The 23,672-nt window shown below is 43.9% G+C and overlaps 1 protein-coding gene across 1 annotated transcript in view; it reads left to right on the top strand.

Annotated features, from left to right (window-relative positions):
• The window catches only part of ncanb (neurocan b), a gene marked incomplete at its 5' end in the record, with an annotated part of 147,976 nt that overhangs the window by 7,709 nt on the left and 116,595 nt on the right, over positions 1-23,672 (top strand). Inside the window, 5 exons of the mRNA XM_080430638.1 lie at positions 9,134-9,308; positions 11,251-11,378; positions 14,810-15,103; positions 16,330-17,220; positions 22,422-23,609. Coding sequence (XP_080286764.1) covers positions 9,134-9,308; positions 11,251-11,378; positions 14,810-15,103; positions 16,330-17,220; positions 22,422-23,609 — 2,676 coding nt within the window. The remainder of the gene's footprint in view (positions 1-9,133; positions 9,309-11,250; positions 11,379-14,809; positions 15,104-16,329; positions 17,221-22,421; positions 23,610-23,672) is intronic.

The following is a 23,672-nucleotide window of genomic DNA, read 5'->3' as shown; positions in this document are numbered from 1 at the left end:
CCAACTGATTTATATACTACTAAGTCATAAACACACATAAATGTGACTTTATTAATACATTTCAGTGACTTTGTCTATGCATGTAAAGATTCTCAATTATGGAATCTAATCTATACATTGTGTAAGGGACCAGTCGAAATTTACATAAGGGGGGGCATGGAGGAAATGTATGTGCCCTGATCTAAAATGCCATGACCCTCCCTTTGACAAAAAAAAAAAATCAATGACCCTCCCCAAGTGATTACAAAAAAAAGAGTAACCCTCCCCGCCTAGAAGTGTCACGATATATTGTGTCACGATATAGCCTATCGTGGTATTAAAATGTGATGATAGGTATTGTCATGATGTCATACTGTATCGTAATGTTTTTTTAATAAAAAAAAAACACTTTCTTTTTTTTTGCCGGTGAAAGTTAGGAGTTTTTACTGTATGATATGAAATGTAAAGCTTATCATAATCATAGTAATTATTAATCATGTCCTCCATCATATTCAAGGTATTTTGGAGAGAAATGAAACAGACTCCAGTCAGTCACTTTCAGTTTAAAGCACTGCAGAGGGGAGGTGTTGTGTGTCAGCTGATACTCGTTGACGCTCGTTAATGTGACATGCATCTGCACTCTCAAATAGGCCTACATCTAATCTAAGATTGTATTATACTGTATCTGGTATTATAGATGTTTTTTAGCTGTTGGAAATAACTAGGCTGCACTTGGTTGGTAAAGTCCAGATGACAAAAATATGAGGTTTGTGGAATTTATAGTTATGCAGTCTTGTATTATATTATATTTGTTATATTAGTGTCTATCTGTCCTCTGAAACAATGGGTTTATAGTTAGTGAGAACTTCACTTCTCCATTAAGCTTGCACAAATGTATTTATTTGTGTACAAAGCACTTTGTAATTGTTTCTAACTTGCTTTATAACGTTATTTATAAGATGATGGCCAATGTTGATGATACATGAGAAAAGAACATTAATAATATATCATATCGATATCATGCCCAACATCATGTATCGTATTGTGAAATTCTTGACACCCCTAACCCTCCCCATCAAATACAACATGACATTTAAAACTGATATGTCCAATGTTTTGCTTTCCACATTGATTAGAACATTGCTGTAGTGTAGTCAGTCTTGCTAAATGCACAGTGTATCTGTAGTAGTGGTAGCAGAATGGATAGTGTTCTCATCTTACATGTGGGAAACCCATTGAATCCTGGTCAGATTGAAGAAAGTTGAATATTTGGTAACCAGTAGTTTAAAACTTTTGTCACTCTGCCCTTTTAATTATCAACTACAGTGACTACAACTACACTGTTGCCTACATAAAACAAATTAGGCTATCAATTATGGCCTGATGCTTCTGGTTTTACTTGTGGAGCTATAGGCATCTATACACAACTGTCCATATAGATCCACATTAATCACATGCACAGAATTACTTCAAATGATTATGAATATCCAGTTATAGTAGGCCTATTTATAATGCATCTCTCCAATAACGCCTGTTGAAGTTTTGCTTAATTGTTCAACCACCATCGTTAAGACGCTGAATAGATTTGACTGGGTCGTTCACACTCGCTGTGCGTTGATGGCTTGTTAACGACCGTCATTGATTCTAAATAGACAAGGTGTTACTTGATTTGAATTCTTTGTATCCTTTGAAATGGAGAGGGGTCATTGACCACTGTTCTGCTGTACTAAAAAGGTATATAAAAAACGGACTATTTTATCAATTCAAAATTGCATGACCCTCCCTTGGATTCAAAGTAAAATTAGCTGACCCTCCCTTGGACCAAAATTAGAAAGGCATGACCCTCCCCTATTTTCCTCCATGCCCCCCCTTATGTAAATTTCGACTGGTCCCTAAGACATACAGTATCCCTCGTTCTGATTCTGGTTATTTGTTTGGGTTTTATGCACCTTTGATCTGATGTGCTGCGAATACCGTAATCATACAATTATACTAATTTCAGGGGAAAGGGGTGGTGGAAAAATGTGTAGTCATTATAAGCGGGCTTCCTTGCCTTGCAGGTGCACACAATCACACTAATTAGTGATCCGCTTGTCGCTGTGTGAGGTGCTGAAAACAAGTTGTGTCAAAACGAACTTCTACAAACAGTGACCATATAGGAACAATAGTGTATCACTCCAATGCAAGATGGTAAAGATGCTGAATAGGTCTTTTTTTAGAAGGGTTTTAGAGGATTGTTATCGAACAGGATCTGACATTACTCTAATCATCCCATCTTCCACATGTACAGTAATGTGGTAGTTTGTCCTAGTTAATGAGATCTGAATCCTTGAATAGGACTGCTTTTACCATACTTGTACAGAGGGCTGAACGTAACTCCTTTAGGTACTCCATTTTCCATCTCCATACTCCATACACCAGTCTGCGGTGATAATTCCAGTGCTTTGTCATTTGTTTTCCATCCACTTGTCTTGTCTCTGAAACATCAATCGATTCTGAAGGCAAAGGTGTAATTCTGTGTCCAAATAAGAAATTAACTGAGGTGAATTGTAATGGGTTGTGACTGTCTGTGTACAGATAAGAGAGCAATCTTGATTTGATTACTATTTCCACTTCTGTTAACATTGTTTACATCTATTTGTATGTCAGATACAGTAGGCCCTTGATCTCATGAGATGTTCCCAGAACCTCCCGCACCAAGCTACACAATATACAGTATTTCCATGTAATTCTCTTTCCAGGAAAGAACGTTTTAATTTCCTTTCCCTGTATCAGTGACACGGTCCAGCAGATTCCTCCTCTACAACATCAGGAGGATTCGCCCCTTCCTCACGGAGAAGGCAGCCCAGGTGCTCATCCAGGCTCTTGTCATCTCCCGCCTGGACTACTGCAACTCCCTCCTTGCTGGTGCTCCGGCATCTGCTATCAGACCTCTGGAGCTTGTTCAGAAAGCTGCGGCTCGTCTGGTGTTCAACCGCCCCAAGTTCTCCCACACAACTATCCTTCTCCGTTCTCTACACTGGCTCCCCGTAGCGGCTCGCATCCAGTTTAAAACCCTGGTGCTAGCCTATAGGGCAGTGAAAGGAACAGCTCCTTCTTATCTCCGGGCTATGGTCGATGCCTTCACCCCGGCCCGACCACCTCGCCCCGAGGTCTGCCACCTCGGGGCGACTGATTGCGACTGATTGCCTCGTCACTCAAGGGTCCTTCTGGCCGATCCACACGGTCACGACTTTTTTCTGTTCTGGCCCCACAGTGGTGGAATGAACTTCCCACTGATGTCAGGACAGCAGAGTCACTGCCCATCTTTCGCCGCAGGCTGAAAACCCACCTCTTCAGGAAACACTACCCTTCCTCTTTGCCTGGCCTACTTGTTGTTAACTAGTTGTACGAACGCTTGTTTTATTGTTGTATTGTTTTATTGGATCTTGTTTAGTCGATACACTTATTTGTTTTAGCTCTTGCTCATTTGATTTAGCTATTTTGTCTCATCTGTTTAAGGAAAATATGTAGCTGATATATTGCACTTTTACCTTAGCGCTAGGTATACTCTTGGTTGCTTGTTTTTGCAGAAAATGCACTTAAGACTTCTGGTGATTAGTAGTTTTCGTTCCCTACCTATGTTGAATGCACTTATTGTCTCCGCCAGGCCGAAAGGCATCTCTCTAGGTCGTCCTCAGACGAGCCCTCCATCGTTGCTTCCAGTCATCCCGACTCTCCATACATCTGGCCAGCTCATTGGTGCTATGGGCTCCTGCATCCTTCTTGAGCGTGTCCACATATGTTGGTGTGGGGCGTCCTCTTGACCGGTGCCCATGTGTTGGTTCCCACAGCACCAGTTTGCTGGCTGGCAGCTCTCGGTGCCTTTGGCAGTGTCCTGCTAGTCTCATTCTCCTTACAGCAATCTTCTCGCTCACCCTTGGTATTCCCTCATACAGGATTATGTTGGTAACATGCGCACTCTTGCTGATGTTAAGCACTGCACGCAGCATCCTGGTGTAGCACCCGTCCAGGGACTTCTCAAGGGCTGGTTTCAGGGTCCAGCATTCACTGCCATATAGAAGAACGGACTCTACTGTCGCGTAGAAGAAGCTGAGTTTGATTTGGCGGGGGAGATTGGAGTTCCATACACTGGTCATGCCATTCAGGGCCCTCCATGCAATTGCCTTCCTCACTTTAAGATCTTGCTCAGTTGAGTTGACCCATCGCATGGCGAGAGAGTATGTTTTGTCCGTCCGTGTGTCCGTGTGTCCGTCCGTCATTCTGTCTGTGGACAGCTAATCTCCGGCACCGTTGGCTTGCTCGCAGTGAAACTGTGCACACACACTCCCTGGATGCCACAGCAGAACCTCTGCCCCAAATTTTTCACATGGGCCTTTTATAGCGCCACCAGGAGGCCGATTTCTGCAAAACATATTTTTGGACACAACTCCTACAGATTTTGTCCAAAAATCCTGCAAATCGATACACAGTATCTCTATAGTCATTAAACAAAACTTGTCTTTCAGATTTTTCATATTCCATCCTGATTGGCAAAAAATGGCTTCCAAAGTTTGCAGGAGTGCTCCGTTTTGAACAAAATGCCTCAAATCATGAACACAGCATGCAATTTCCTTGAAATTTTGCACGCATATTTCCACTATGTCGAGGAAGAAATGCCACTTGAAAATGTTCAAATCAGCCTCATGGCGCTATAACAGACCGATTTGTGTTTTGACCTATAACTGCACCGATCTGTGTAAAACTTTGTAAGCGCACTCCCTAGAGGTCAAGGAAAAACCTTTGCCCCGCATTTTTCACATCTGCCTTTTATAGCGCCACCAGGAGGGCGAATTTATGTAAAACAATTTTTTTTATATTACTCCTTCCGATTTTATCAAAATGTCACGCAAATCGGTACACATGATCTCTACAGTCATGTGATCAAGACGGATGTGTTTGATTTTTCATATTCCATCCTGATTGGCTAAGATTGACATCTAAAGTTTGCAGTAGTGCCTTGTTTTGAACAAAATGCCACAAATCATGAACGCAGCATCCGATTGCGGTCAAACTTTGGACGCACATTCACACTATGTTGAGGAGCAAATGCCACCCTTTTAACATTGGCCTGTTATAGCGCCACCAGCAGGTCTAATTTAGCAAAACACATTTTTGAACAAAATGCTTCAAATCATGAATGCAGTGTCCGATTGCCGTGCAAGGCCTAAGAAGAAATGGCACCCTTTTCACTTTGGCCTATTATAGCGCCACCAGGAGGCCACAATAACCTACCTGACCTGGCGGAGACCTGTGCTCCGAGGAGCACTTTTTCTAGTTGTAAGTCGCTTTGGATAAAAGCGTCTGCTAAATGACTGTAATGTAATGTAATATCACATCCAAATGTCCAGTCCAAATTACTGACTGAATGACAAAATGCATCTGTAGTTACATTTGAAACTAGTTCTAGATTAACTGCTCTAGTCTAACCCTAGACAGGATGCAGCAGTATGCTGTTGTCCAGTCTTAACTTTATACCTGTGACAATCTTCTTAGTGGTTGACCTTCCAATGTCTTTCACTGACCTGTGTTAGTGTTTCTTGTCAACCTGAGTGCATTAATTCGTTGTGGCACATTTTGATCTGCAACTTAGAAAACCTGTCCTCTACTCATAAAATCCATGGGTGCTTTTATCTATTTCAAATATGAAATAATCTGTTCCAGTCCTCCAGACTAGACCCAAAACTTTGAATGGAGAAGAAGCCGTTAGTTCCTCTCGTTCCTTCCTAGATCATTCCTTTTGTGATTATTTTCTGTTTGTTCTCCACTTACAAAGATCCAGCCATGAACTCAAAATAGCAGTGGAGTAAAAAGGTACAAGAGGGCCTTGTACCTTTTTACTCCAGTGCTTGTGGACTTTTACTCAAGTAAAATGTTGAATACAGGACTTTTACTTGTAACAGAGTATTTCTATGTTGTGGTGTTGCTATTTTTACTTAAGTCAAACAATACAGAGTAACTTTCCACCAGTGGTTTGAACCACCTCGGTATGTTATGCCATGTTGTCTGAGTTGATGTCTAATGGTGGCTGCTAGTATGAATGGGCCAGAGGGCATGTCACAAGGAACTCTGATCATTCTTAGTGTGGTCACTTTGAACTTATTCCTTGTGTCCACAGAAATCTCAACACATCTCCATCACTGTCGTTGAGAAACATCTGTAGATATCTGGCATGAAAGCTATTTTTGTACTTCTAAACTAATCAAAATGCCAAAAAGATGTGGGTTCAAGTTGGGAGCTATTAACAATCACTCAACAACTGGCTTTCTTGTGAGAAGAACTGTCAAATGTGACTCTCAACTGCATTGTGATCCTCTCTTCCATGAGCACTACATGATGAGGAAAAAAACTACTGAGAAGAGAATCAAATCTATTTTATGAAGTAATTGGAAGATATAGTCACCTATTCCTTTTTCCATGGTAGGATGACTTCACACATCGATCCAACACATTTCGCAGTATCTATTCAAAAACTTTCATGTGAAACCCAATTGATTTGATTTCCCAAACGCTGTGTAACTGATCTTCCTCTCAGACACTGACATGCATCACGTCTATGTCCACAGCTTCAGTGATGACGATGAGTGGTAACTTCTCCATGCACCAGCCATCCGAACATACTGTACTTTCCAGGGTGACGAGGTCATCATCCAGGGACCAGGTTCCAGTACTGTTCTCGTCCAATTAGGACTCCCAATGCCTCTGATTCCAACCCTCTGACTGGAATGTCAGCGATGGGGCATTCCTTTAGCCTCCATGTTCTTGCTTTTTCTTTTTGCATTTTAATTAGTGAAGAGCTCACTGTGTATTTACAGAAGCTGAACATCTATATTTGGATTAGTTTTTTACATGCGCGCTTCCTGCATTTAACTTGTTGTGGTATTTTAGAACCAAACATGTATACATTTAGGACTTATTTGCCTATGACAGTTAAGTGTCTGGAGATGTCTTCTTGGAGATGTCTTAAACATGTGTAATCGACTCCTAGCTACTTGGCTTTGAGTTGGTGAGTCTATCCAAATTGTAGATGTCAGTAATACTGCTCTATTCTCAGAACTAATTGGGTAACTCTCGACTAGTCTGAGGGAATACTACACCCAGCCTGTCACTCTAGGCTTTCCTGGTGTCCATCTGTGCACCTACTGTATCTTTCTCTAAAGCTAGAGTCTAGATACTGACTGGATAATTGATTGTAATTGAACTGTTCTGTGATGTCTTCGGTCACACTATTCACAGTAAATTCCCTGTGCCCTGCAATTATGTGCAACATGGCTGATACCCAGACATATAAGAGTTCTTTTCCCCCGAGGATCTCTGTTATGCTAATTCTCTCTCTGGGGCTTGCATTATTTTGGTCAGATTGGCCGTTCTTTCGCTGCTCTCCACTTCTCCTTGTTTGTACTAATGACATCAGGCCTTGCACACTGAACGCATTTTCCCTTTCATCACCTTCTTCTTCTTCGTCGCCACCAGTTTGACGAGTGAACTCTCGGGTACAGCAAGTTACCATAGTATTTGATACTACTTCGTACTTGAATCTCAATGTCATCATAGAGTCTGCATAATGCAGTCTGTGACTCTTTCCACAATTCAGATGTAACAGTATTCATGTGTGCTCTAACAATTAGACATTACACCCAGAATGACTGGTGGCAGTGGTGAGCATTTTAATGGCATTGTCATAATTCTTTGCCACTGACTCACGTCTCCAGAAAACTTCTCAATAATTATTTTAGGCAGCTGACTGCTTGTCTTTTTTAATAGTTATTCAAGTTGGGGCGACCTGTGTTAATGGAAGCTATACTTTTGCTGTCTTCAGCATTTCTCCTCAGAAAGAGTTGAATCCTTGTCTTTCTCATGCTTATTCCATCCTGTATTGCGATGTTGAGTTCACCTCCTCATCACAAATGGTAAAGTGCATTTATACTGTATAGTGCCTTTCTCCAAAGAGCTTTACAATGTGCATTACATGTATCCATCCACACACACACGCATACACACACACAGATGACAAAGGCAACGGTTAAGTGTCTCACTCAAGGACACTTCAACACCAAGCCAGGAGGATCTGGATTCCTGGAACTACTTCTTCTTTTAATTTCCTGAATCGATTATTTTACAATGGTCGCGGTCATTCAGAAATAGTGTTTATTCATATGCTTGTCCACCTGGCTCTCATTGACCTCAATGCAATGCAATTGAACTTCCGGCTCCAGTTTGCCTCCCAGCGTGTCGAATCTTCTAGCTAGCTGGAATTGCCGGAACCGAGAAAGTAGTGTAGTTGTCCTTTCCTTCTTTGCATAACCTTGATTTCAGGGGAAAGTGGCGGTGGAACAATGTGTTGCAAGATATTCATTTGACGGCAGGTTTCCTTGTTGCGCACACTGATCCGCTGGAAGCTGTCCAAGGTGCTGAAAGAATACTCTGGCTTGTCAAAGCTATTTTAAACAGATAAGAGAGCACTCTTATTTATTTATTTTCCCCGCTACTTCCCTTCCCCTTCTACCCCCTCTCTCGCCTCTTCTTCTTCTTGCATTTGAGCTGTGCAGACCAGACCACAACAATTCAGCTTTTGCTCGCACCACACATTCTTTCATTCCTATTTCTTTTTTTATTAATACGGGCAATAATGTGGCAGTGTGTGCATGCTGTTAAAACTGGCTGCATCCAAGGGCACCATCTCTCTTGTCCTAGAAGATAAGCTGGTTGTCTGTCTCATGCAAATGAGACACGTACAGAGATTGTTTAACCTGAATACTATTGTTTTCTCCAGCACAGATGGAACAATGTCAGTACATGATAATAATGTTGAGGAGAGTGTGTCCATATGTGTGTGTGTGTGTGTGTGTGTGTGTGTGTGTGTGTGTGTGTGTGTGTGTGTGTGTGTGTGTGTGTGTGTGTGCGTGTGTGTGCGTGTGCGTGCGAGTGCGTGTGTGTGTGTGTCTGCTTGTGGAGGCGTGTGTCCATGTTTTATGGTTCAAGGTTACAGTCTGTAAAGATTTCCGTGCCTACCATGCGAGGTCATCATAGGCCATTAAATACAAATATCCGTCTCATCCATGTATACTGCACTAACTCCCATCGCATTCCATCTCCGCTCTCTACCTCCCCCCAGGCGTGGTGTTCCACTACCGGGCACCTCACGACCGCTACGCCCTGTCCTTTCTTGATGCCCAGAGGGTGTGTGTGGAGAACTCGGCAGTTATTGCGACGCCAGGGCAGCTCCAGTCCACTTTCGGCGACGGCTACGACAACTGTGATGCCGGCTGGCTGTCTGACCAGACTGTACGGTAAGGTGTTCCGAATGGCGGGTTGTATTCACTGTATGCACAGCAGGAGATGGATAATGGTTTTATAATTTGGGTGCTTAGTTTCATAATGGGAGTGTTGACAGCTCTGCTGTTTTTGTTTAATCGTCCATTAGAGCTATACAATGCACATTGCCAGCAGCACTGCATAAACACAAATAAGCATGCTTTAACTCAATATTTGCATTTTGCATCCTACGACTACTACTACTATACACACTGTAGCAGAGATTGGAACTGCAAGAGGCTAGGAGTCAACCTAAATCCTTCCTTAAAGGATTTAAGGAAGGATCCTTCCTAGGTGTCCAGGCCTCCAGGTTTCTACTTTAACTCCTGAGGTAATACAATGTACAGTATGTTTCAGACATACAGTACATTGATCCTTTGCCATCAAGTCCTTATTAGCAGTGCCCACAAACGCTCCTATCTTTGTAGCGGTTACTGTACCACATCAACAGTCTTATATCAAGTCCCTGTTACTACTATAGCCTCCCGGCAGATTGACTGTCGTCTTATCAACAGTCTCTCAAAGCCTCTCCTTCCCGGGGCACACCACCCCTCCTTCCTTCTTCCTGTCTCTCCTTCCTACCTTCCTGTTGTTCTCACTGCGGAGAGCCCTAATTGGTCCACAGCCAGGAGGCTCTGGCTGCACAGGAGCCAGCAACAAAATGTCCAATTAATACAAAGGAAAGAATTATAGTATATGTCTGCTGTTGCTTCATCAGCCACCAAGTAGAGTAATGTTTAATGCAGAGGGTATGTTTAACTCTTTTCCTTTTTTTTTTACCTTATGATGAAAACACGCTGCAACATCAAAGGCAGTCTAAATGGATATTTGTTTGTATCTGTGTACGTGCGAGCGCTCATGCTTGTTTGGGTTTGTTAGTGTGTGTGTGTGTGTGTGTGTGTGTGTGTGTGTGTGTGTGTGTGTGCGTGTGCGTGTGCGTGTGTGTGTCCTTTTCTGTAGCCCTGGATAAGTCTAGGTATGCGTGCTGTAATCTTTTAATCATCCTCGTCTACTGTGCCCTGGTGCTGTTGGAATCAATGTAGTGGTGGAATAATTGCACAGTTGGAGCCAGAATATAGATCAGTGTTTTCTCAGCCCCCACAGCACAGACATGCCTAGTAGCCACTGTAGGAATTCCTTATTCCTTTAACCTCCCTTTGACTCCCTGCCTCCCTCCCTCCGTCTTGCTCTCTCTCTCTCTCTCTCTCTCTCTTCCTCACTCTCACACACACACACACACACACACACACACACACACACACACACACACACACACACACACACACACACACACACACACACACACACACACACACACACACACAGGCAAGCACGCAGGCACACATGCACAATTCAGTTCTCCCTCCAAACTCAGTCCGTTTTCTCTCATAGAACATTTTGGCACGATAAAGACAACTTTAAAAAGCAATTTAAGATTGCATTGTTGAATAATGAAACTATGCCCAGTGTGACTGTGAAAATCACACAGGGCATAAGTAATTGAAATATCAGCTGAGCTAATGCCTGCTGTGTTGTCCTCTGGTTGTGTTCAGAGTTATATTATGAGTTTTGACATGCATTACCATGTTTTGGCAGTAGGAAAATGCAGATAACTTGAGCATTCATCGCTGCTGTGCCAGGTGATATTTTTAGATAATCTCTGGGAAGTACAAACAATATTATATCTCTTAAATCACAGTATGCAATGGTTTCCACTTTGTTCTCCGTATACTGTTGTGAACACAGCATGTCCTTCCTGAGAAGAGAACCAGCCCTTTTTTCATGGCAGGACTGTATTCACTGAATACTATCTTCACCTCTCTGTCTCTCTCTCTCTCTCTCTCTCTCTCTCTCTCTCTCTCTCTCTCTCTCTCTCTCTCTCTCTCTCTCTCTCGCTCTCTCTGACCCCCCTTGCAGTTACCCCATCCAGACACCCCGGCCCGGTTGCTATGGCGACCGCGAGGACTCACCTGGAGTCCGTAACTACGGCAATAGGTCCCCTGATGAGCTGTTCGATGTCTACTGCTTTGCAAAAAAGCTACAAGGTAGGAGACAGTCCTCAATTAGAGTTTAGTCATGCATGCTCCCACTAAACCCCCACACGCAACGCAATGCGAGGTGAGGCGTATCTGGGTCATACTTTACTAGATGGTAGGACCAGACCTGTCATTGACTGCAATAGCAATTGGGAAGTAGCTATCAGAGGTATTTATGTTGAGAGTATTTACACGCTGTGCCTGATTCAAGTACTCAGCAGGCTAGATTACAGTCGATGGCGCCTGTTGGGTTATGAAGGCAGTGGTTTTCAGTATCCTCTGGTGCAGCCAGGTATTGAAATAAACAGCCTGATTAAAATAATACTAATAGGGCGCATGGGTGGCGCAGAGTTAAAATACTTATCCAGCACCGTGGAAACTAGGGGTTCGAATACACCGTGGTGCATCCGGCTCGGCCAAGGGCCTAAACGAACACAATTGGTCATGTTCAGGGGAGGGAAGCTGGGCGAGGAGGGCGATAAAATAATTCTAAAAATAATTGATTAAATTTAGACGAAAAAAAAAGGTAATCAGCAGATCCTACTTTCCAATCAGGAGTATTACCCACAATGATGGCTTTCCCGCAATCTAGGATAAAATTATCGTTCAGGAGCCCGGCAAGTCTAAAAGCAAATGTGAAATGATAATTGGAAATAATTCTAAGGTTTGATTGCATCTGGCCTGTGTCAGGTACGTTTTCAGTATTAGAGAAATATAAAATACTATTTAGAATAAATTCACAGCTTCTTCAGCACAGGTTTCACCTATAGTACAGTATGAGTATTTCACTCCTCTCCAGTCATATACTTCACATTACTCCTCACGCACAAAAATTGCAGTCCTTCACATTCACCTTTTAAGCCATTCCCTTATTCATCTTTGACCCATACGTCTGACAGACACTGTCTGTCTATCATGTCTATCCGCAGATTCATATCTCTTCCATTCCCGTTCCTCTCATGAATCTTCTTTATCTTCAGCCTGACATTTTTTCCCTCTCCATCCCATCTCCTCATTCTCCCCTGTCTCGTATTCTTCATCAATCTGGACAGACGCTTCATCTCATCATATCATCTGCTTGACCAGTCAATTGAGGTCCTACTTCTGCCTCTACAACCCTGTCTATTTATTATTTTCTATAATCCTCAGTTCTAAACCTTTACTTTTCACAGCGTGCGTGCGTCCGTCCGTCCGTCCGTCCGTCCGTCCGTCCGTCCGTCCGTCCGTCCGTCCGTCCGTCTGTGTGTTTGTCCATGTCCAGAACTAATTTCGTAAACCGCTGGACCGATCAACACCAAATTTATCCTGTACACTGTCAGTAGGCCATCTTTGTACCGCCACATGTTTTCTTTCCACATATCGTTGCTGTCATGTGGAAACCTCATATGCCTCATAAACCTCATATACCTCAGCTCAAAGGTTCACATAAAGCCATGCCAATATCACGTGGCTCTTCTTAAGTTCCACATGATATTGGCTGTCTGGCACACATGCATGTTGAAGCACACGCACATGCATGTCTGTTTGGCTGAAGCTAATCTTGCAAACCGCTGGACAGGGGCTCGCATCAGGCTGAAATGGTGCCCACATTTGGAAATGACTAATGTCATCAGCATGTCATCAATATGCCATAATAAATAATAAATGCTGAGTGCATGCACCTTTTATTGACAAATTTGCCTACAACATGATACCTCGCTACAAATCGAATCATGCAAAGCGCCAATAAATAGATGCAGAAGAAAACAAAAGGCTCGCATGATGTCAGAGTTCCACATGGGAGCCACACCGTTGTTAGACCCCGTCTTTTTTATTTTGATGACTTTATTTGATACCGGATACATTGCAGGGGTTCCCAACCTTTTGTGGATCATGGCCCACTTAAAAAGCTTGAAAGCGGTCCACAAAATGCATTTGTGTGTCCAGGCAGTGCCAGGCAGTGCAAGCCCCCAGGCAGTGCATGCTGCAAATGACGTGCGATTGAAAGACAGTTGGAGAGAGGTGTATAACGACCTGAAATAACCTGAAATAATAATAGGCGGTCTACATATTTATTTATGTTTTTACACCTTTTATCTTAGATATTACAATAGGCTTTGCAGTGAATATATGGTCATTGGTCACCCTTCTTTGATATGACTTACAGTATGTTACGAGATCAATCAACATAACAGGCAATACAAATTACACAAGGAAACGCAAGACCAAAAAAAAACACTAAAACAATAACAGGCTAATACAAAGAGCCCTGATAATGTCATTGTAATCCAAATAGTGTCCAGTTCTTTTTCAAATGAGAAAAGTATCAAGTTCAAGCTACCAGTCAAGGTGATCTCATTCTCAGGCGCTTTCTGTATTCTATTTGTTGCGGAGAAAAGTCTCTCCACACAGCACCAGGATGTTAGAGGATGGTTAGTGGCGGGTTTGGAAAAATGTTCGGAGGACAGCTGTCCATTCCAGTAGGCTACTCGATTATTGTGGGGAGTTCATCTTTAAAAGTTCTTTCATGCCAAAAGTGTCAGATCCAGGTAGGAACTTCCATGGATTTATGAAGCAGCAACGGGTGCCTCTTCTTTCTCCCCCAATGTGGGACTGCAGGTGGTGGTGTGTTGTCCTTTCACCTGGACAGCGGAGCCGTTTTTTCCGGCAGCGGCATTGCTGTGTTGTTTCAAGAATCAAAAACCAAGAATGAGGGTCGCAAAGCGGGTTTGTGATTGTGAATGGGGAGACGGACAGACACCTTCACACCTAATGACAAAAGAAGCTCAGAATACACATTGACACTCACAAAAGACTCAAGACATCCACCAGACAGCCGTCGGAGGCAACATGCAGGATAGAGGCTGTCTGTCAGCCTTGAGTTGAGGGGCCATAGCCTACGTATATCAAATACACAAACATCTGCCTATGGCTGAAGGAAGGCACCGCTTCACTCAGCTAAGGCCAGGGCCTCACTGTGCCTACTGTGAATCCGCGCCTGCAACATATGATACCCTCAAAAAGTCTTGACGCTTAAATCAGAGCGAACGATGGACAGAGCTGTTGTAAGTTTGTCAATCTTAGGTCATTGTGTCAAGTTCTTACTTCCCTTCAGGAAAAACTTGCAAAGCAAGTGTGTAAGGCCCTGTGACAAGACCATCCATTACATTTCACTTTCAATCGTATGAGTAGCATGGCTTGGGTTGCGGCAAGTCATGCGGTAAGTACTGGGAGCTGTTGGTTGGAGTTTTCTCCACCACAGTAATCCATGTCCCAGAGGTCCAGCGCATTGTGAAACGGGGATAGACTCCCATGCTCTGGCTGATACCGACAATAAGAATCTCCGACCTATACGTACTTACTTACTTACTTTCGAGTTCGTCTCTTTCTTGACCGAAGCGGGAAAAGCAACATACTCTATTGCCTTCAAAGTTACAATCTCCTCTCCTCTCCTCCTCAAGGTGAGGTGTACCACTCATCTGTACCAGAGAAGCTGAACCTGGCCACGGCCTCCACACACTGTCACTCGATGGGGACCCAGCTGGCCACCGCTGGGCAGCTCTACCTTGCTTGGCAGGCAGGCCTGGACCAGTGCGACCCAGGCTGGCTCGCTGACGGCAGCGTCCGCTATCCAATCAATGTCCCACGGAGGAACTGTGGCAGTGATGAGCCCGGCGTGCGAACAGTCTACACCAACCCCAACCGCACAGGGTTCCCCGACACAACGGCCCTGTTTGATGCCTACTGTTACCGAGGTACACAAGGCAAACACGTGTGGCGGCAAAATGTAACACTGTTTCATGATCGTCATGGCAACCATGTGGGGGGTGGTGTGTTTGTGTGTTTGTGTGGGCGGGTGTGAGGGTCATGTTTTCTATTCAGATTTTTAATTAGCACCAGAGATGTTTGTGTCACGGATGAATTAGTAGCGACAGGATTGTGTGACATTTTAGCCCTCTCTCTAGTGAATTTGAAGGCTCATATGCTATGGTGTAGTGAAACCTGAAAGAGGCTGTGTGGGGGGGGGGGGGGGGGTGAAATTCTGTGAAATTCTGTGACGACTTACAGTAGATGACCTTGTCGTGTCTTTCTGTGGCTGCCCAAAATGAAACTTTGGATTGACATTAGACGGTGCTCTACTGTTGTTTATTCGTGTTGAAACTGCTGTTCTTTATCCAATGCTTCTGCTGTTTGAAGGGAAAGGTTGACAATGGTGTGTCGCTTAACAATGGTATTTCGAGGGATTACTTTTTAATATCAGCTCATAAAAAATGCATGTAAGCACACTACAAGAAAAAACAAGAGAATAATCTACATAATTTAATCAGTACATAAATTATCAAGAACAGCCTGCTGAGTATGCACCAAGCAGTGCATACTCTAGTCTGAAAGCATGACTGATAGGTGAGTCATATCTTTGCTGTAACGATGTTATGCGCAGCTAAATGAATATTTAAAACAATAAAATCTTTGAATCAGTGATGTGGATAAAGCTCTATTTTTCTTTTGTTTAATAGAATTGATTTGGTCTGAACAAGTTCAAATAGTAGTTAGTAGGGCTAGTATTTTAATGGCAAGATACAGTAAGTATAGTCATGTGATTGTCAGTCATTCAGACATGATATAGGCTTTTTACTTTATACCACCACTTTATACCAGACCTAATTTTCTGCACAAATCAAAAACCCTAGTAAAAAAGCATAGGAAAATCTGGCGAGGGAACCCACTGTGAACAAACTGTAGCACTCTATTGATGCTGCAATAATACAAACCTCAAGCCTTTCCAGCAGCTGGAGAACAACAACAATAAAGAGAGGCTCAGTGCTGCAGAATAAAATCCCTTGTTGTTCAACTCTTACACTTGTAGAGTTAAAGTCACACCCAGGATTTTGCTGTGTCTTATATAGGTGATAAATCAGTAAAAAAAAAAAAAAGCAATAAAGGTGCTGCCAGTAAGATGTGGCCACATTTTGTGTTCCAGCCAACCAACCAGTTGGGGTCCAGGCTGCTGATGCACGGGACCTGTTCCAGACCACAGACGCTGCAGCACAGGCCATCTCATCAGTCACCGAGGCCCAGCGGAACGCCCCCCACTCTAAGCACTCCACCTGGACCGGACTGGTCAACCTGGACCAGGAGGGAGTCCGCTCTATTGCGGCAAGCAACGACTCCTCTGAGATCTCCGAGGAGCATGTGATCATCCATCTGCGCCCGGATGAGAACTCCCAGGGCTGGGGTAAGACCCAGGCCAGGCCTGGGACCAACGCACCCGGCCAGGAGGGCTCTGGGGTCCCGAAGAGCGGCAACATTCTGGGTCTGTCTGCCCTGGAAAGCCTGGAAAGCCAGGGAGGTTCTGCACATGAACAAGAAGGCGGAGAATATGTTTCTTCTGACCCCTTAGCGTCGTCCTCTGTAACCCCTTCTACCCCCGGGCCTCAGGCCAGTAACAGTGTTCTGGCAGGTTTCGTCAACACGCTGATGAGGCCCTTTAAGTACTGGACTGGAGCCGTGGAGGATGAAGAGCGACCCTTGGCCACGTCCACGGATGTCTCTATGTCTGCGGGAAAAGGAGGAGAGGACCAGGCGCTAAGAGGGTCACCTAAAGGGCAGCCTAACGTATTGAAAGCAGGAGGGAACACGGGCAGCATGGACAATGCTATTATGGACCATAGAAACGGTGCTTCCTCGTTCAAGTCTCCTGCAAATACAGTCCAGAGTCCAGGGGAAGGTCTGTCTGAGCAGGAGAGAGAAGTGATGCCATTGGTCCAATTACCGCCTGCCGTCCAGACACCAGGGTACAGAACTTCCATGACACATCCAGCTGGAAAAGAAGCAGGCATGACCCAAACCATCCCTCAATCTTCTACTAATGGTATGATCCTTTCAGGAGTCTGACTTTTTGTGTGCCTTTGTGTACTGTATGTAGCCTACAGCTTTGATTCCCAGCCTTTTGTAATTTCAAGGACCCCCATTTGATATGATTTTTTTAAATCACTGGGAAATATCAATCATTTACCCAATTTTTTTTTACAGGTACAGGTTACTTACAACAACGGGGGATAACACAATAAAGTACAGGACTTTTTTCCATTTGTCCTCACCAAACATGACAAATACAACTAAGTGCGATTAAATGAAAACAATTTTCATGACAGAAGACTATATCAGAAAAACTAAACAAAAACAAAACAACCCTTACTAAAATTCTGGTGAAAACCAGTGGTCTACACAGTATGTATGCACACACATGCATGATGTGCATGTGTTCATAAACTGCATTTACCGCACAGTATGTTTTAAGTTGTGTTTCCTGTCTACCTCCACCTTTCATCACATTTTCCTTGAAATTCATTTTCATTCCATGTTACATTCGCTGAGAAATATTACCTGACCTTTAAAAGCAATACTTGAGGGTGAAATTGAAAGTGCAGTGTTTTTCTGGGAAAGCAAATTGAAAAGATATGTTCCATTCCAAATGGACGCTATCTCAGTTCTGTACCTCACCAGTAAATGAAGAGATGGTTACTTCACACTTTTTAGATGGCCTGTCTTTGCCTCCATTCCACTCCCTCTATTTCCCCTTGAGTATGCATTAATATATTCTCAGGGTACATTGAAATACCTGTACCTGTACATTTAATTAAATGGTATATGCAAATGTATGCATAGAGAATACTCATTTCTGATTCACCAGAGGGGGTGTGCAATATTCTCTGATAACTGCACGGCCGATGGTCTCATCACCGTTATAAATTAATATGCATGATCAAAATAAAACTGTACAGTATTAACATTTATTTAAGCTACCATTAGCTACAAATTATCCTTAACTGCACTTACACCCATATACTTACTTGACTGGGATCCCCCAGTGGTCTATACTTTGTCCCCAATTTTTTTTCCCTCTACAACAAATCTCCTCGGTGAAGATAGCCAAGCTCACAACGCGTTGCATTGTGATGCATTTTGAGCTTGTAGATCTGCTGTTTTCACTCAATGTTCACCTATGACATGCCTAGAATAGGGACGCTGGGGTTCGTTTGGTTAAAAACAACATGGGTGTCAATATAAATGTTTGCCATTTCAGAGAACACAAAACATGTGTTGATATTGTGGTAAAAGATTCAACTGTTAATCACCTGACTGACTCAGCTGCTTAATAATTTCTAGTCACTGTAGCTACGACTTCTCCCACTTGCTGGAGTAATATTTATTCAAAGTTTGACAAAGATTTCGGCAAAACAAAGTTTCTATCTAAAGCATATTGCCGCAAACTATGATTATACCTGACTTTTTCCCATTGGCAAGTGGCCAGGGTATAAGCAGGATAATCCACTCCAAGCCACGCGGTTATTGAACCCTTCTGCTGTGGATGATCCCTTACATAAACAAAAAGAGACACTATGGATAGAATAGGAAGGTCTTTTAATGGGTATTCATTGTTACATTTATCCACTATCTCTGCCTGTGCGTTCTCAACGTCCTATCAGTCAAATTCATGATATAGTTTCTGTTATCCTGTTACTTTAACTTAGCTAACTTCCACATGTAACATCACTGTGAAGTACACAGTAATAACAATGTATTTAACCACTTAAGTTTCAATAATTTCTTTTTAACTATTTGATTGTGTGTGTGTGTGTGTGTGTGTGTGTGTGTGTGTGTGTGTGTGTGTGTGTGTGTGTGTGTGTGTGTGTGTGTGTGTGTGTGTGTGTGTGTGTGTGTGTGTGTGTGTGTGTGTGTGTGTGCGCGTGCGTGCGTGCGTGCGTGCGTGTTGGGCTTTCCTAGCTCTGAAATCTCTGTGACTTCAAACACAACATGAATTCCTACAAATCCTCTGGCTTTTAAATATGGGACAGGGGCCGAGCAGGCAGCTTTTCACTTCCACTGACATACTTGTAACTTAGGCCAGTGGTTCTCAAAATGTGGTCGGGGGACCCCCTTGAGGGAGTTCCACAACGCGATGCATTGTGGGCTTGTAGATCTGCTATTTAAAGTTGTGAAAAATTGGGGGTCCTTGCCACAAAACCTGACGACTTATGACGAGACATCGTCCAAACGACCTCACTGCCAAGTATTTGCGAAATCACCTGTATCTCGGCTCCTGTGTTTTACTATGTATTTTTGGCGAGACATGCTATTTTCAACGGCGTATAACAAGCGAATGGGAGGTCGCAATGCCATTTTTTTTTTGCGGAAGCACATTGAAACCCTCCGTGATTAGCAACCATCAGGGGATCGATCATACTGGAGATAAATATTCTGTGACTACTTGAAAATCGAAAGATCGCTGGCAGTCTGGGCTTTATTTATTTATTTACTCTGGCAGTGGAAGAGTTAAGATGGGTATCCGTGGCCAAATACATAATCCGTGGTCCTTCACATGAAAATGTTTGAGAACCACTTACTTGCAAAAGTCACACCATATTGGAGCGAGATTAAATTATTGTCTCTCACAGGGAGGAGTTAAGAGAAAAAAGAAAAATGATTCAATGAATATTTCCTGCCTCGTAAATAGCAGCTCCACTAATATAAATAAATACAGCCGGGCTACCTGAAATCCGATGCTACCCCCCCAAGGTATTAATGTTTTATGCTGGCTGAAAATCTAAGCTTTAGTCTGCATACATTATTCACAGCCGTATCCAATTAATGCAGAGGTTGGGCTGCGGCGCCGTTCGCCCTCCCGTCCATCTCCGTCTCTGCCAATTAGGCCCTGGCTCTCTGATGGTAGGTGGTAATTATCACCGAGGCAAGGATGAACTCGGCGAGATGCAGATGAGAGGAGCGGGAGAGGAGGAGGAGGTAAAAGAGGGAGAGGAGGGAGGAGCAGGCCAGCAGGCTGGGTAGTATTTTTATTTATTTATTCAAATGTTCTCCTGGTGGAAAGCTGCCTCCACTGATGTCTCACCTCTTAAACTAGCATCAGTGTGCCGAATTAACTGTCTCACGGAACACTGTGTGTCGCTTCTCCAATCTGCAGTCTCCCCAGTAATTGATGCTGCCATGTTGTCTTTTTGATTCGGGCCTGATGGGAGACATTGGGGAAGGAAACATGACAGAAAAGGGAAGGAACGGTGTCTAACATCACCAGGCATGGCATGTAAATCACTGACACCTGGTCTTCCATCAAAGAGATACAAGCCTACTTCACACCAGTCTCATCAACCCAAGGGAGTAAATCTGTGTGATAGAATGCGGTGGGATTTGTAGTCTGACACTCGGCGTAGATGAGCATGACATGATTCACGTGGCCATGTAATAACTTCTCCACTGCCGTCTTTATTATATATTTGTGGGATGTGCTGAAACAGCATCGGCACAGCGCTCGGTGTGCAGAGAATATCTCTTTCCCACTGTCTCTGCCTCTCTCTGCGTCTCTCTCGTCCCTTCTTTCTGTCTTTCTCTTTGTCTCTCTCACTCTGTCTCTCCCTCTTTCCCTCTCTCTCTCGCTCTCTCGTTGTCTTTCTCCATTATCACTGCATAATATCATGTTTGCCTGACCCGAGGGATTCTCTCAGCCAGTTTACTCCAGTAAGGGGTAGTCAACACAGCAGATCTGCTCTTATTGGAAATACACAATGGAGTCACATAATTGATTTTATGCAATTTACCCATCTGAATGGAGTTTATTATGTTTGTTTTACAGCATGTTCAGCACGGAGTCTTCTCCCTTCCTCAACATTAACTCAGTGAAAGCCCTCCACCGCTCAACAAACAGCTTTAACAGAGTGGTGCTGGAGCATAGCTCTAAATAGCTGCATGAAATCCTCCAAACTTATGTCTAATTCTTTATTTATTATATAAGCCGTTACATAGAAGATCAAACCAGATTAATGCATTTAATTATTACCATTTTCATCGGTGTGCGTAGTAAAAGTGGTTAATTAGCGATTCGGATTATTAATAGGACAATTACTCCAGACTACATGGCTGTTATGGAAATGAACCTCGGGCTCATAAACCGCATTTAGACGTAAGTCCACTGTGGACCTACTGAATAATTTACAAGCATTTTAATATTTCACATGGTGTCATGCTTGTGTATGTTTTCTCTTCCTTGGTAATTTGCTGTGCTGCCTTGCGTAGCATACTGTACAGTACTGTACACTCGGCTCAGTTGCTATACATAGATCTGGACTAAAATCAGCCATGCCGAGCAATAATGATCTTAGCAACACTAACTGGAGCTTTCTGTTACTCAGTAACACGCCTGGCCCAGGAGCCGTGAGTCACATACACAGACAGCATGCATTATTAAGGCTACACTAGACACTGTCTACACTGTGTAGACAGTGTCTGCTTTATATTGGCAAGCAGATAAGGTTGATGATGTTAATAAATATGTCTAGACACTGAGCTTGTTCTGGATGCACAAAAGAGAGAGCCGGCCTGCGGTCTTGCAAGGGGTCTTGCATTTTTCCATTTGGCCAGGCTCACCAAATACAAACATATTACAGTGGGAGGTTGTTTGGAGTAGGAGAATACTGGGGGTTGAGAAAAGAAGGGATAGAGGTGTGAAATTGGCTTGAATATATCCTATTTTGTGTGTGTGTGTGTGGGGGTGTGTGTGTGGGTGTAGATGGCTTCTATACTGTATGTCTACAAGCTCCAGCAGCTTTAACAGCATCAATGTTCAGCACCACTGCTGAATAAAGCAGCTTAACATTTGTAACTTCAGCAAGAGTGACTTAGAGTGACTGAATGCCTTCATTGAACACTAGCCTATACCAAGATAGTTTCCCAGGGAATGTGAGCAAAACCCCCAAATACATTTTTACACTATATGGTTTATAAATGATAATATGCATATTCATGCAAATCCGTGAAAGACTAATGCAAACGCACATCAGGGTTTCAATGACTATAAGCCATCAAACGGAGGAAACCTAATTCCCATTTTAATTAATGAAAACTAATATAAGATGACTCTGTAAGAGTTTCAGGAGCAATGTCACAGCCAGGCATGAAATTTTAGTTGGTAATTTAATGTGTCTTTAATTAAATCCGCCCCCACCGCCACACACACACAGTCACATTAATTACTCTGTTTTCTCCTTCTATTCCCTGCAGAATTCACAGCGTCTGGTCCCAATGGAAGAACAGCATCCAGTGAAGCTGTCAGGATATCCAGCCCTCAGGGTCCTAGAGAAGCCCCGGTCCTCAGTAGCCATCTGAGATGGGCCGTCAAGGCCATGCAAGGCTCCGAACTTGGCCCCCCCGGAAACCTGGCCTATGTTGGTAAAGGTTCCACCTGGGAGCCCATGGAGGCTAAGGGGGGGCCACTAGAAGTGATGACGTTGCCCAACCCCCTTAGACAGGACAACCCAGAGAACTACTCCGGTGAGGGGCGGGACCAAGACGATGACAAAACAACTCCAACCACAAAGACTGTGTCGGTAGAAGACAGGGAGTTGGAGATTAGTGGGGAGGGAAGTGACCTCCCTGGTGGGTTTGGAAATACCGTGAAAACCAAGGCTATAGACAGTAGCAGTGTTGTCCAGGCTGAAACAGTCCAGGCTGAAACAGACTCCTCACTTGTCCAGGCCTGGAATGAGGCTGTGACTGTGGCAGAGCACACCACTCTGTCTCTATGGCAGCTTGTGGAACAGCCCACCACCCCACCTCAGGTCCCTCGGGGTCCAGGAACCGCCGAAGAAGCAAGGGGAGAGATGCTCTACGTCCACCGCCCCACTGACAATCGCTCAAACTCGGGGCTTACCCCTGTTGTTAGGAATCCACCTGGGGTGGTAACCTCGGGGCACGAGTCACCCATGGACCCCCTGACCACCGCCTCTGAAACCACCGCAGCACAGTCTTTGACCACCAGAGACACACAGAGAACAGATCCCACCACCACCACCACCACAAATGCAACTATAGAGGGTTCGTCAAACCCCGACTCCACCAAGGAACCACCTATTTCCGTCTCATGGGATCAGGAAGAGACCGATGAGTCAGCAAGTATTGTTGACCCACAGCTCTGCCTCTCAGCCACCTCCTCACCCTATGCAGGAGCTCAAACGACCACGGCTCCGCCGCAGCTGACCACTGCTGCGTACAACTCAGCAGGCGGTGGCACTGAAATGGAGGCCAAGTCAGCGGTGTCCGAGTCCTTCATAGTGGGAAGTCGCTGGGAGCCTTTTGGGGGGGCAGACACTAAGACGAAGGAGGTGCAAGTCCCGGTCACCAAAGACAAACTCACCAAGAACCCCTTTGACATCCTCATACCCAACTGGGGCTACGGGCTCAACCCATCAGGTAATGTAGGCTGCCGATTGTTCATCTGTCATGAGAAATTAACTCCACATCATTGTTGTCAAA

This window comes from Gymnoscopelus braueri (assembly GCF_963280865.1).
Source record: "Gymnoscopelus braueri genome assembly, chromosome: 6".
NCBI classification, from domain to species: Eukaryota; Metazoa; Chordata; class Actinopteri; order Myctophiformes; family Myctophidae; genus Gymnoscopelus; species Gymnoscopelus braueri.
Note: the sequence above shows the minus strand (reverse complement) of the source record. Positions and strands in the feature narration are given on the sequence as shown.